The sequence below is a fragment of the Pezoporus occidentalis genome, unplaced genomic scaffold (genome assembly GCF_034315485.1).
Source record: "Pezoporus occidentalis ecotype Australia unplaced genomic scaffold, CSIRO_AGI_Poc_V1 ctg238, whole genome shotgun sequence".
Classification (NCBI taxonomy): Eukaryota; Metazoa; Chordata; class Aves; order Psittaciformes; family Psittacidae; genus Pezoporus; species Pezoporus occidentalis.
Window position 1 is genome coordinate 386,214 of NW_026914264.1, and position 14,066 is coordinate 400,279.

Consider the following 14,066-nt stretch of genomic DNA (forward strand, 5'->3'; position numbering starts at 1 on the left):
GAGGTTCAGTGTCACTAAGGGTTTGAAGCTGCATTGAGTATGTCAGTATTGCCTCACTTACCTGACTGTATGGTAAAAAGCTTGGCGCTGTGGGTCAGTCTTGAAGGATCTCTTGAAAAGGCACCTTAATAGTTTTCACTATTGTTTCAAATGTTAGATATGGGTTTTAGCTCATTTCTCTCAGCACAGAATAGGTGTTTGCTCTGTATGTGTGGCTGTGGAGTGTGTGGAACAAGTACTGACTTTGAGTGTATTTCAAGTTGTGTTTTGTGTTTCTCTTTGACCTGCAGGTTCCCCTAGAAAACCAGCTGATAACTCGGCTGGTAATCAAGGAAATAACTTAGGGATGCCAACCAAGGCTGGAAAGCTGAGCCATGCTTTTAGAGATCCCCAGCCAGGGAGGAAGACTGCAGAGGGACAAGTGACAAAAGGTGGCGATGAGTCAGAGAGTGATTTCGAATCTGATCCTCCTTCTCCCAAGAGCAGTGAGGAAGAAGAAGAACAGGAGGATGAAGAAGTGTTGCAGGGAGAGAATGGAGACTTCAATGATGACAATGATACAGAACTGGAGAATTTAGGCCACCGACCTCTCCTCATGGACTCTGAGGAAGAGGTGGAGGAAGAGGAGGAAGAAAAGCAAAGTTCTGACTCTGATTCTGGTCGTACTAAGCAAAAGTCTGTGGAAGAGCTCCTGAGTGGTAGGTTCAGAGATGGTATTAGCAGTGGTGAAATCAAAGAACCCACTTCAATGCATATGTCCTTGTCTGAGGTGCAAAGTACTGTAATCCCGGTGAGCCCTGGCCAAGAATTTGATGTGTTTGGGGCAGTGCCCTTCTTTACTCTGCAGCCCCAGGCAAGAGAAATGGACAAAGATGTCTCTTCTCAGGCAGCTTTTCCCAGCCTGAGCCAAGAGCAGGATGACTTTGATGTTTTCACAAAAGCCCCCTTCAGCAAAAAGGTGTCTCGGCAAGATGGCCATGTGGCAGGAACTGAGCCTCTGCTCTCTCCCACCTCTCCACGGAGCCTTGATATTTTTGGCTGCACCCCATTTCAGCCTTCCCTTCTCCCCAAGACTGGTGGGAGTAGAGAGGACCTGTTTGGGCTGGTTCCTTTTGATGAGATCACAGGGAGTCAGCAGCAGAAGATGAAACAGCAGCGTAACCTGCAGAAACTTTCTTCCCGCCAAAGGCGAATGAAACAGGAGGTCTCAAAGAACAATGGGAAGCGGCACCATGGCACCCCAACCACCACGAAGAAGGCTCTGAAACCCAGCTACCGCACCCCCGAGAGAGCCCGCAGGCACAAGAAAGCTGGTCGCAGGGACTCACAGAGCAGCAATGAATTCCTGACCATCTCAGACTCCAAAGAGAACATCAGCGTTGCATTGACTGATGGCAAAGATCGAGCCAACCCTCTGCAGGCAGATGAAAGTCTGCTGGATCCTTTCGGAGCCAAACCCTTCCATCCACCAGACTTGCTGCGGCATCCCCAGCACCAAGGTTTTGGTGATGGCTCTGGGGATCATGGAGCAGTGGTAGTGGCTGGCAGACCAAGGCAGAGTTCCTTGCACAGAGCCATTCATGGTGGTGAGGGGCTGAAAACAGATGACTTTGGTGCAGTACCCTTCATAGAACTGGTTGTGCAGAGTGCGCAGAGCCAGCAGCAACAGGCACTCGAGTTAGATCCCTTTGGAGCAGCTCCATTTCCTTCCAAACAGTAAATGCTTCCAATGGGTTTCTCCCCTGCTCTGCCTCTCCGAGTTACTTACTAGAGGTTTTAATTAGTGGAGTAATTTATCTGTTACAGGGACCTGTGTTGTACAGTTTGTTCAAGTTCAAGGAGGCAGGGACAGCTTGTACAGTGAAACTTGAAACAATGGCAAATTCTGAATTTTTTTTTTTTTTGGTTTGGTTTTATTTGGTGTTTTTTTGTGTTTTTTTTGTGTGTGTGTTTTTGGTTTTGTTTTTTTTTTTTTTTAAATTAAAACTGATCCAGGAGCATCATTTTGTTGTGGCAGATGGCTCCTGGAATGAAAAGAGAAATTGGATATGAATAAGACAGACATTGTCTGTGACTGGGCCCTGGGACATACTGTTATTCTGCACTTTTGTGTTGCCTTTTCAATCCTCTGTGATATGCTGGGGTGGAGGGGAAGGGGTCAGGCAGAGATCACACAACCAACCTTTTCTGTATGTACAGGTAGGTTACCACTGTGGTGCTTCACGTCTTGGTCGCAGTAGACCTGAGAACCAAAATCCAGCTTGATTTCCTGGAAGCAGTCAAGTCTCCGATTCTTAAAAGAAAACTAGCTTTATTAATCATGAAAATCAAGAAGTCACGTCCTCAAGGGCCTGTGGCCCAGAGTTCCAGAGCATGGCTATGGCTCAGGCCCTAGCAAACACCTATGCAGCTGCAGAGATGAAAGGCAGATTTTTTTTTTTTCCTGTGCCTAAATGTTCAATTTTTATTTGTATTTTACAGTTAAGTGCTGTTAATGTAAAATAGCCAACTGGAAGTGTAGAGTTAAAACTGAAGATACATAGAATATCTCTTTGTGAGATGAAAAGCCTGAATGTGGGGGAGTAAATCAGCAGGGATGCAGCCAGTGTTTGCAGCATTTTGGAGACTACTCAGTGCGCTGAGGCTGGTATACACCGGACGTCATTTGGCACATACGGACTTTATCAGATGACTTGTACAGTTGTGAGATGCAACCATCAGATTTATTTGATTACAAATTCGGATTTGTGTCTGAAAACACCTTTTCCTCTCAGATTTTTATTGCCAAGAAAACGTGTATTGGTTCAAATCAGTTGGCTTTTTTAAAACAATTTTATGAAAGGACTAATTTCTTTTAAGTTCTAATGAATCTGTTGCTGTACTTAAGCATGTTTTCTAAGAAAGTTTTGCTAAATGCACTGAGCTTTGAAGAAACTCTCTGCCCCCAACTCTGGGAGCAGAAACAGGAGGCAGCTGGACCAGTGCACTGCATTTCACACCACAAAGCCTTACAGGCAGGACCCCATCCTGCTTCACCAGACACCTGGTGCTGGGAGCATGTGTTACCCATAGGTGAGGGGAAGGTGATGTGAACAGCCGTGTTGAGGACAAGTTGTTACCATGCTGTTGAAGTGGGTGCTGTGTGTAGGTGCAATGGCTTTTTCTCTGCTACCCTGCAAGTTGTGCCAAGCACGTGTGACTCGAACAGTCCATTTGTCTGCCTTTATTCCATGGCAGTTCTACAGAGGAAGTGGAAGGAGATGGTTCCTCTGCTCGACTCAACTTTATGTCCTGCTCCGCTGAATGCTGATGAGTGGATAACTGGATGTTTATATACAGAGGACATAAGTGTTTGTGGTAGTGCATTCCCATGTCATCCCCCACCCTGCCTTTCACAGTGAAATATTTAGGGTTGTACTTGATTTTTCTAGAGAGTCTCCTGTGAGTTATCCAGGTGTCCTGAGATGTGTGATGGTAGGGGTAGATCCCTGACAATATTTGTTGAAAACAACACATAGGAGCAAGTCATTTGTCTCCTTTGGGGGTTGGTTTCTTAAAATGCTCCCTTGAATATATGTGAGATTGCTTCCTCTGATCCTGGAACTGGAAGGTATCTCGTCTGTATCTGTAGGTCTTCATTACCTTCATCCTCCTTGGTTTTGTGTTCTCACAGGGTTGATATGAAATATTTCAGTTGTGCTTGAAGGCTGCCTTGTTCAGGCTTAGAAGTTAAGCTCTTAAGAGGTTATGAGTAGAAATATTTCAACTCCATTTGCACAGGAGTGTCCTAGGCTTTACTACTGCTGTTCTCACCTGCCTGTTTGGTGCCAAAGGCTGTAAGAAGCACAGGCCAAGTTTTGTAGCAATTTCTGATACTCAGGTTAACTCTGATTTTCCTTGTTTTCTGTTCTCTGTGTGCTTATGAACTGCTTTCCTACAGTTTCCTTTGGAGCTGTTCCTTCTCTGCCTAGATAGCTGTTGGAACAGAGTGATATGACAAATGGAGCAGATGGGAGAAAAAAAAAAGATAAGAATACAACAGGCAACTGACCCCTGGTTTTTAAATGGAGCTTTCCCTGGTGGAAAAGCAAATGGCTAAGGAGGCCCTGAACTTGGAGACAGAGGAAGGGAACAGTGTGTGTGGGGCTGAGATGTAGCTCCACTGCCCAAAAGGACACCCAGGGAAAAGGTTTAGTGTGGGCCTTAATGTCTATGTGAATGAAGAGTAGGAAATGTGTTTGGTTTTTGTCTGCTCACCCTGAGACTTCAGGCTGAGGTATGCTGCAGGTTTTCCTCGCGTGGCTGGTTGGTTTGGGTTTTGGCAGAGGTTGTGTTCCAGCACAGGAAAGTGAGGATGTCAGCAGAAACTAGAGGTGAGGTAAAAGCGAACTGCAAACCGGAGTTGCTCTTAAAACTGGCAAGTTTTTCAAAAACATGCAAGTTGTGGCTGATGAGACTTGCTTTCTAATGGCCTTAATAAACCTTGTTCTGCAAATTCTAGTTATGAAACAGGTTTTTGCATAAATAAGTTTTATTTCTAGAGTTTAAATTACTGTATCCTTTCTTGTGGCTGAAAAGAGATCAACATACCTGGCGAAGTTGATTTTGTAGGGTATGTATTGTTTATACACAGCTAAACCCAAGTTTGGGTTGAATTTCAGCCAAGATCCACTGGTCAAATGTGGTCCTGTCAGGGAACACAATATCCTTCAGCCTTTGTTTCTGTGCTTGTGACCTTACCTTTAGTATAGGCAAGACCTTGCTGCACTAGACACATACCATATGAAGCCTTCACATACCTGTGAAGACAAGAATGGCAAGGTAAGTAGCTGACCCTTCCCTTCCAGCTGACACCACTTACTGATTTTTATAGCTCTCCTTTCAGCACATTGAATGACTGAACCCCAGGCCTTTTAGAATCAGCTGCTTGAGAGAGATTCGATTGAAAGATACGAAGAAGTCCTTAATGATTGTGGTTTTGGAAAGAAAAGGTAGTAGTGTTTCCCTGCAGACTGTCCCATGCTGCCAGATGTGTGCAATGGCTTTGACTGACCCGCATCACCATGAATACCATGTTGGGGGGATGGAAATTCTCATTATTCGGGGTGTTCAAACTTAGAAAAACCAAGTACTGTGAAAATAAGTTGATATATTTGCTACTGTGAGAATAAGAGTTTATCTGGAGTTTTTTTTATACTATATTGTGTATTTTTATATATGAAAAGTATATATAAAACATACACATATTCGCACACGTCCTGTATCTCTTGAAGTAGCTGTGTTTTTAGTAACAGCAGCCACAATCACTTCTGTGTGACTTGAGGGAGTGATCAGGAGTGAAAGCACCAAGAGGAAAAAGAAGTCGGAAGGGTGGCTGCTGCATTACTGCTCCGTAGTGCTTATTTCAAAAGGAAAAGCAAAGAAATTGCGTGTGTAGCTCAATTTGTGACTAAGGCATCACCTAATATGAAAAGAGCATAAAAACTGTTTTTAAATTGCTGGCATTCAGCTTTTAAGTGCACTTTCCTGAACTACACTTCCACTTCTTGTTAGATTTCAAGTTTCTGAAGCTTTTTTGTGTACCACTAAACAGAGAACTTTTAACTTTTTTTGTGCAACTGATGTATGTCATGAAACACTTGCAGTTGTCAAATAAACAAATGTGGTAACAGTGACTTTCACATCTCGTTAGAAGTATTCACCTTCAGTCTGTAATTCACTTGCTGTAAGCGGTGCTGCTTCTTCTGCTTTTTGTAGCTGCAGGATCCTGTCACTCTTCAAAAAATGTTTTAAGGTACTTTTTTTAGTTCGCTGCCCAGCCAGCTTTCTCTGTCCACCTTGTTAAAAACCTGTTGATCAGATTCTAGTTGCAATTCGTTAGGTTCAGTATTACTTGCTAATGCCTACAAAACACTGTACCACTAGTAGAATACACTACATGCAGTGCTGGAGTAGTGCAGTTGGAACACCCGCCCTGTGCCTCCATGCTGTGGGAATTCAAGAGCTGGTCCACCTGTCTGTAAAACACAGGGGAGGTGACAGATGTTGTGTGGTTGAGCAATTTGCATCTGTGGCTCTGCTGTGTGAGATGCAAGAATGATGTTACTTCAAGGGAATGGCCAATGAAGTGGAATTTATTTACAGGTTCAGTACATACATAGAAGACCATCATGCAGCTTGATAAAGTTCAGGGTAATAAAAATGTATATCTTGGCAGTCAGTTTCCTGATCCAGTGAAAACTGCTACAGTAGGTAAGAGTTGACATAAAAATACCTTAGAACTATCAAGTCAGTATGCTCTCAATACACAAACACGTTCTTAAAATTTATTTTTTTTTTCACATGACATTGGAAATCGTTTTTTCTACTTGCCGGTTCCTCCTCAGGCTTCAGCAGTAGTAATTAGTGCACTTAGAACTCGCTTGGCTGTCAAATTAAAAATAAATAAATAAAAACAGTGTTTACACTGAAAGGCTCAAGGTCAGGGAGCTGATTCTCAAAGGCAAAGTCAGTTCTCACTACTTTTTCCTGGAGTTGGAAAAACCCCACAACAACCCACTGAACTTAAGAGATGGTTGGCGTTACACTCCAGCACATCAGGAGAGAAGTTGGTGTCCTGCCTTCTCCACCCCTAACTAGATTTCAGGTGCCTGACAGTAAGATTTCATGAGTTTTCTGCGTGTCACTGGCACAGCCCTGACAGGGAAGGCTGGGGGGAGCTGGGCTGGTGAAGGCTGGAGAAGAGGCAGCATTGGTGGACCCAAGAGCAGCCTGTCTACCCCGAGGAGGACACTGCACCAAGGCAGCCCTCTTCCCCTCCCTGTGAGCTAAAACATGGTGGAAATCCCTCCCTAAAGGGAAGGGAACAGCAATGACAAAGGCAAGAGTGCATTAAGGGCTTCTCGTGTGTTACAGAGCTCTTAGCATGTTGCCTTAAGGGTTTACTCCCCTGTGTTTTGGCCTCAGGAGTAAGAGAGCTTGTCTGAAATCCTGCCAGGCCATATCTGCGTGTTTTAAGAGGGCTGGTGTCAGAGGATCACAAAAGCTGAGAAGTTTGCTGAGATGCTCTCAAAGGCCACCCTGCAGGTAACAAGGGCAGCTGGGACACTTAATCTCAGACCAGAATGTTTCTGCCTGGCATTAAAGCAGAAACAAGGTTATCTCCTGCTTTCCAACACCAGCCATGCTGATGCCACCTCATCCTTCCAACAGCTCTTCTCCTAAACAAGCCACATGGTAACAGCACCTTGAGGCAAGCAAAGGACTCTCCACAGGGCTAGTGCTGACTACTGGCTGGATTGTGTGAAGAATCAGCATTTGCTACCACTATTCAACTGGACTATGAACACAAGTACAACTGCTACACAGAAGCCGCTTAAAAATGCTGATTCTAATCCCCAAATCCAAATAATTCCAATCCTGTTGGAAAAATGGCACCCCTCAGGTTAATTATGCTACAGCTACTAATAACCTCCGCATTCTGTGTTTCCCTAATGTTTGTAAGTTATAAACTCCCTAAAGTTTCTAAGAGTTGGTTTCAGGACATTCTAAAGCCAAAGGCAACGTTTTTACTGCAGCAGGCTTATGGCAATCAAGTTATTTTCGGTAACAGATTCTGCAAGTACAGTACTGCACATCCCACAGTAAAAGGCCAACAGACAGTGATTTGAATCCCCAGCAGGTTCCCCACTTGGGATGTGTTATTTCAGCCTATTAAACAAATGTAACTTTAATTCTTAGCAACTCTGCTGATGAGCACACAGGTTTAGCACTGCTCCTGAAGTACTTTAGAACACTTGATTCCAAATTGCTGGAGGGATCTAGAGAGATCTCTTGAAGTTAATGGCACTATCTATATTGGCAAGTTTTAGGATCTGAAAGGAAGGGGTGGCTGTGGTGGATAACACCTGATCTTATCTCCCAGAAAAAGAAGAGCTTGTCCAAGGAAGTAAAAGAGATACTCAATATGTTACTGTGCTAATGCTGAAGAAAGTCATTCAGATAAAGATGCTGTGGTTGCAACACGCTGTACCACTGTGATTTAGATCCAGCACCAAGCCCCCCAGTTACTGTGGGCTTACACGCACACAGCCAGGAGCTGTGTCTTGATGATGCACTTGAACCAAACCTCCGTACTGGGTTTGTGGGCTGGGGAGCTCAGCAGGTTTCACTCAGTTCTGTCGTTTTTGTCTCCCAAGCAGAACAAATGCTGAGTCTTACAGCCCATCTTTCCATTGTCACACTCCAGGAAGACCTATTTTATACTGGAATGCAGAACAGGAAGGAAATGCAGCTCAGATCCCAGGCCACGCTGTTCGTTTTTTCAAGCGTCACCATAACCCAACAGCAACCAGGCAGCAGTCCAGAAGTCAGAAAAGGAACTGCCTCAGTGCTTCACCTCGTAACAGCTCAGCAGGTAAGGTGCAGACCTCAAAGTCAGAAATTTCATCTGAAATACAGTGGGAAACCAAGTTCAGTCACCATCTATATGGAATCACGGAATGGTTTGGGTTGGAAAGGACCTTCAGATGATCTAGTTCCAACCCCCTGCCATGAGCAGGGATGCCTCACACTAAACCGTGTTGCCCAAGACTGTGCAACCTGGTCTTGAGCACTGCCACAGATGGAGCATTCACCACTGATCAACTCTTACCCAATTAACAAAAAATCCAGCTCAATACTTAGTAGACTGAAAACCTGACAAAACCTGAGGACAAGACTACTTGGGAACAAAGGCTAATGACAGTTTGAGGCTATTACATTGTGGAACAGAGCTGAAAGGGATCTGGCAGAGCCCTGTCCAGTCTGCTCTAGGACTGTTCAAGGATACTGCAGCCTCATGTAACACAGCAGTAGAAATGAGCAGGCCCTGGCCTCAAGATCACCACTTTTTTCTTTACCACAAGTACTACAGCAGCCATCATTTCCTTTGGGGAAACTAATGAGGGAGATTAACTGAAACTTGGGACAAGAGTACTTAACCCTACGCTTGTTAGAAAACCCTATTCCCAGTAGTATGAGAGCCGCTGTACCTTCACTCACAAGCCTGGGCTATACTCAGGACAGGGCTGGCTGTGTCGGTATTGCATGATGTACACTGTGGACTGATGCCACCAGTACAGCATCACCACCGCAAGGATATGCCACACTTGGTGACTTGAGCCGAGGTAGTTCAGCTGGCCTGTGGGCAAGAGAAAGGGCAGTGGTCAAGTCATTCCATTTGGCAATAACTCATGCTATGCAACTAGCAATCGGTCTCCTCCAGACCTCAACTACACAGGTCACTTGCAGGGAAGCACCGCAGTTTCTCTAACGAACTTGATCCCAAGTTGTTGGTCACCTTTGGATGCAAGTACACACAGTGTTTTACTCTACAGAACACTTCATGGGGAATGTGGTCACTCTGTTCTCTCACAAGAAGGTGAGGACTCATAGCAAGGACTGTGACACTGCAGGAAGCTAAACTGCAGAAAAAAACCAAAACCATCCAGAAGAGAATTTCCTACCTGGGAAGTATCTTTCTGGAACTTTGGAAACATAGAAGAGAAAAGCTACAGCAGCGATGAAGTACATGACAACTACACGCGGAGCAAACTCCTGCAAAAGAAAAGGAAGCTCTCCTATTCTTGTAGAAAGTAAAAATAGCAAAAAATAAAGTCCTTACAAATGAAAAAGGCATGACAAAATTGCATCTTACTTTACTGCCTATGTTATCTACAGACAAAATCCAAGAGGAAAGCAAATGCCCAAGTACGAGACAATCTGAATGGGAAGAAACTTGTTTTATTATGCCCTCTCTGCTTCAGTACATAAGCTACTTGGTATTTCTGCAGCCTGCAGACGACATCTCTCAGTCAAAGGACATCTTCCAGTACACTGAGCTATCACAGGATAAGTGAGACTTCAGTGGAAGATCTCATTTACCAGTTGGGATTCTGCTATACAAGGAGACACTAAATGGGGGAAGATGTGGGGGGGACAACTACAGTTTATCTGGTTTTGCAAAAGCCAGTGTCAAGTGCCCTGTCTAAAGACTACGTATATTCATAAATGTTGCTCTTCCACGCTGAAGAGTAGCTCTGGACTAGGCTAAGCCCCAGCAGAGGCCCAGTGACAGCCCTCCAGCAGAACACAAACAGAATCAAATAGGTTGGAAAAGACCTTTAAGATCATCTAGTCAAACCTTCACCCCAGGACTGCCAAGCACAGTTACTACTCACTCTGACAAAATATCTTTTTTTCAGGACAGTTAGGTCCACTGGGGAGCTGCAATATGATTTTAGGGGTATTCATATTGGGGCATAAGTTACTGTCTCCAGCGGCACTGTGCTGGTTGTTCCCCAGAGCATAATTCTAAGTGGCAATAAAACAAGAACAGGAAAATAGTTCGGTTACTTTATGGTGATGTGAAATGATGGCTGTGTAAGAGATAGAGAGCTGAACAGGCAAATACTGATTTTTGCTGCCAACCTAGGCGACAGAAGAGGAAGTCAGTACTCAGTCCATCAGTGTATCTCAGTTCCCCTGTCTCCTCTGGAGCCGTGGTGGCTCCACAGTCTATTCAGCTCTTAGATCCTGCCCCTCTCCCTGGGGTGAGCCAAGGGAGAATGTTCCCACAGGGTATGCTCAGTTCTTCAGGCATATATGCCCAGTCACCCTTGCATCCACTTTTCCTTCTCACAGTGCGCTTTTACATCAGATCTATTCTACTCAACCTGTTCACTGCTTCTCAATAAACTTCTAAGTAATTGCATTTAGATTGGATGGTCTGAAAGAAGTCTGTGCTGCTTCCCCCTCATTTTTCAAAGTGTAAGAGGACTGAAGGAAAAGCAAAAGGTAAAAGGGAACCTTATTTCCCTCTTTTTCTCTTTTACCTGTACAACAGATGCACCAATGCCGCCGTTGAGCCAAACCCAGTGGATGGTGGGAATGATTCCATATCCAGACACAGAGCAGAAGATGATGGAGCGAAGTCTGTGCCACTGTTGTGTGAGGTAACTGGGATGAATCTGAGCAAAAAACACTGCCAAGACCATTGCCAGCACAGTGATTAAATATACCTGACGCCAGTACTGAGAAGAAAGAAACAAAAGCAAGTTTGTGAGTTTTCTCATCAGGTGTAAAAGTAAACTATGGGTAGAAAGCTCACAGTATGAAATATAATGATATATCAAATCTCCTGTCACTGCTGTGAGCACCAAGAGGAGTTTGAATGAATGGACTTGTGAATTGACTGACAGGGAGGGGAAAGGATTCTGTCCCCCAGGTACATATGTCAGAACCCACCTCTCCCTTGGCAGACTCCTTCAGCTGCAGGCATGGATGTAGTCTAGGCCTTCAACAGGGAACCTGTTTTACTTGTCTTCTATTAGATCAAGAGAAAATGAGCTTGTTTCTGCCTCATGCAAGCTATCTAACGGGAAATGATGTTTGAATTACTTGTGATGGGGACACATCCCATCATCAGTCTCAGGCCTGTGACAAAGACACGACCTGGGACCTGTACCCTGCCTTCATATGAATTCAGGTATTTTCTTGAGGCTTATAGAAATGACACCTTGAAAGGAAATCTCAGTTTGCACATCACTTCAGGTTGTGGAGTTCTGTCTGAAAGGAACTGGCTTCGGTTTCCATCACTGCCTCCTGCCTACCGTTCACCCACTTCCTACAGTGTGGAGGCTATGCCACTGAGACCACAGGAACTAAACAAGCACTTCAGACTTACATTACTACAGTAAAATGCATAAAAGACGCCTGATACATAACAGCCCAGGATCCCGACGGAAATTCCTGCATAATCTAATGCCATCCATCGCCGGCTGGTCTTCTCTGAGCGGTGACAACAGAAAAGATGATATCCTACTGAGCAGAGCATGCACACCTAGGCAAAGGTTCAAACAGGGATGCATTAATGTCTTAAATATTAACAGGGGCTACAATAAGTTTAAGCTCTGAACTTTAGAGCATCCTACTGACCCCCTACACGTTTTGCAGTGCAACCTGGTGTAGGCAATTATGGTTCCTGTCCGTAATCGCAGAATGGTTTGGGTTGGAAAGGACCTTAATATCATCTAGTTACAATCCCCTGCCATGGGCAGGGATGTCTCACACTAGACCATGTCACCCAAGGCTCTGTCCAGCCTGGCCTTGAACACTGCCAGGGATGGAGCATTCACCACTTCTCTGGGCAACCTGTGCCAGTGCCTCACCACCCTCGCAGTAAAGAACTTCTTACTTAGATCCTGAACTTCCCCTGTTTCAGTTTAAGTCCATCACCTCTTGTCCTTTCACTACAGTACCTGATGAAAAGTCCCTCTCTGGCATCCTTACAGGCCTCCCTCAGATATGGGAAGGTTGCTATGAGGTCTCCGTGCAGCTTCTCCAGGCTGAACAGCCCCAATTTTCTCAGCCTGTCTTCATACAGGAGGCGCTCCAGCCCCTGATCATCCCCATGGCCTCCTCTGGACTTGTTCCAACAGCTCCATGTCCTTATGTTGAGGACAGCAGAACTCTACACTGTGCTACAAATGGGGTCTCACGAGAGCAGAGCAGGAGCACAGCATCACCTCCTTTGATCTACTGGTCAAGCTCCTTTTGAAGGAACCAACACATGGGTGGTTTCTGGGCTGCGAGTGCACACTGAAGCCGACTCGTATTCAGTTTCTCATTGACCAACACCCCTAAGTCGTCCACAAGGATGCTCTCAATCACTTTTCCACCCAACCTGTAGCTGTGAGCCCTCTTGCCAATGGCTCTCCCCAGCCCCTACCTGGAAGCAGAAGAGGCAGACAGAGCAGATGACGAAATCCTCCCGGGAGGCTCCAGCGGCCGGCAGCACAGCCGTCAGGTCGTAGATTCCCAGCGTGAAGAAAAGGACAAAGCCGAGCAGGTGGCTCCAGATGTTGACGGTCTCGTTGGAGAGGATGAAGAGACTGTGAGGAGACACAACGGGGGTGAGCCGGGGTCTGGGCACGGGACGGGTCGGGGGGTGTATCCTCACCTCTTGAGGCAGAGGCGGGAGGGTAGGTAGGCCCGGTAGCCGTCGGTGATGTAGGGGTTGTCCTTCAGGAAGACGGGGATCTGCTCGTAGGTGTAGAGGCGTATGCCACGGGGCACCAGCACCGGCCAATACTGGTAGCTCCCCAGCTCGATGTAGTGCGCGCTCCGCAGCAGCTTCTGGTGCATCCTGCCCGCCGCACCGGATGGGACCTAAAGCTCCCGGCCCCCCTCCGCGGGGACGGGACCTCAGGGGCACCAGCCGGGCGACGCTGGCAGCGGAGCAGCCGCGGCGACTAGCGATGACGTCACAGCGCCGCGACGGCGCCGGCGCTGTATCGGCAGTGCGCGGCGCCGGGCAGCTGGCACGCGGGGGCGCTGTTCTCCGGGGCACGTGCGGCGGCAGTTGGCAGGACGCCAACACCCCCCCACCTCCTCGGGTCCCGATCCCGTCAGGGCTGCGTGGCACCGGCTCCTCCCGCCGCAGGCTCCCCTGTCCCGGAGCGGAGGTACTGCAAGTAACAGCACTGCTTGGTAGTCATTGTGGGTACAGGTGATGCGGCCTTTACAGCTCTCGTAGTGTGCTTTGTATAGGAAGGTCGCTGTACGTTCCTGCCAGTCCTGTCATGGGAGGTTGTCTAAAGGAGATGGTCTCAAAGGTCCCCGCTGAGCCTTGTCTCTTCTGGAGAAGAGAAGGCTCAGGGGGGACCTTATCACTCTCTACAGCCACATGAAAGGGGGTTGCAGTGAGGTGAGGGTCGGTCTCTTTTCCCAAGGAACAAGCAATAGGACAGGAGAAAACAGCCTCAAGCTGTGCCAGTGGAGGTTCAGATTGGATATTAGGATCAATTTCTTCACCGAGTGGGTGTTCAGGTGTTGGAACAGGCTGCCCCGGGAATGGTGGAATCACCGTCCCTGGAAGTGTTCACAAACCGTGTAGATGAGGCCCTCGGTGACATGGTTTAGTGGTGGCCTAGGCAGTGCCGAGGTAATGGTTGGACTTGATGATTTTAAAGGTCTTTTCCAACCTAGTTGATTCTGTGATTCTGATTGGGAATGAGAGATTGTGA

At 46.4% G+C, this 14,066-nt stretch overlaps 2 protein-coding genes across 5 annotated transcripts in view; one reads left to right on the forward strand and one right to left on the reverse strand.

Moving 5' to 3' along the window:
• BMP2K (BMP2 inducible kinase) overlaps nt 1-1,755 on the forward strand; it is a 46,772-nt gene extending 45,017 nt beyond the window's left edge. The window contains exon 15 of the mRNA XM_062622032.1: nt 291-1,755. Within this exon, the coding sequence (XP_062478016.1) occupies nt 291-1,720 (1,430 nt within the window). The 3' untranslated portion in view covers nt 1,721-1,755. The remainder of the gene's footprint in view (nt 1-290) is intronic.
• Nucleotides 1,756-4,541: 2,786 nt separating this feature from the next.
• PAQR3 (progestin and adipoQ receptor family member 3) lies at nt 4,542-13,250 on the reverse strand. Of its 4 annotated transcripts, XR_009965490.1 has the most exons (8): nt 13,001-13,250; nt 12,770-12,932; nt 11,726-11,881; nt 10,875-11,072; nt 9,507-9,597; nt 9,033-9,181; nt 8,221-8,449; nt 4,542-6,426 (listed from the first exon to the last, which is right to left on the reverse strand). XR_009965490.1 is itself a non-coding variant. In XM_062622029.1 (7 exons), exons 1-6 carry the CDS (start codon nt 13,183-13,185, stop codon nt 9,039-9,041), a joined length of 936 nt encoding a protein of 311 aa, XP_062478013.1. In that variant the 5' UTR covers nt 13,186-13,250; the 3' UTR covers nt 4,542-6,426; nt 9,033-9,038. The 4 variants fall into 4 exon arrangements, 3 of the variants coding, with proteins under 3 accessions (XP_062478013.1, XP_062478012.1, XP_062478014.1); XM_062622029.1 differs by lacking the exon at nt 8,221-8,449; XM_062622028.1 differs by lacking the exon at nt 4,542-6,426 and having other exon boundaries at nt 7,958-8,449.
• Nucleotides 13,251-14,066: the final 816 nt, after the last annotated feature.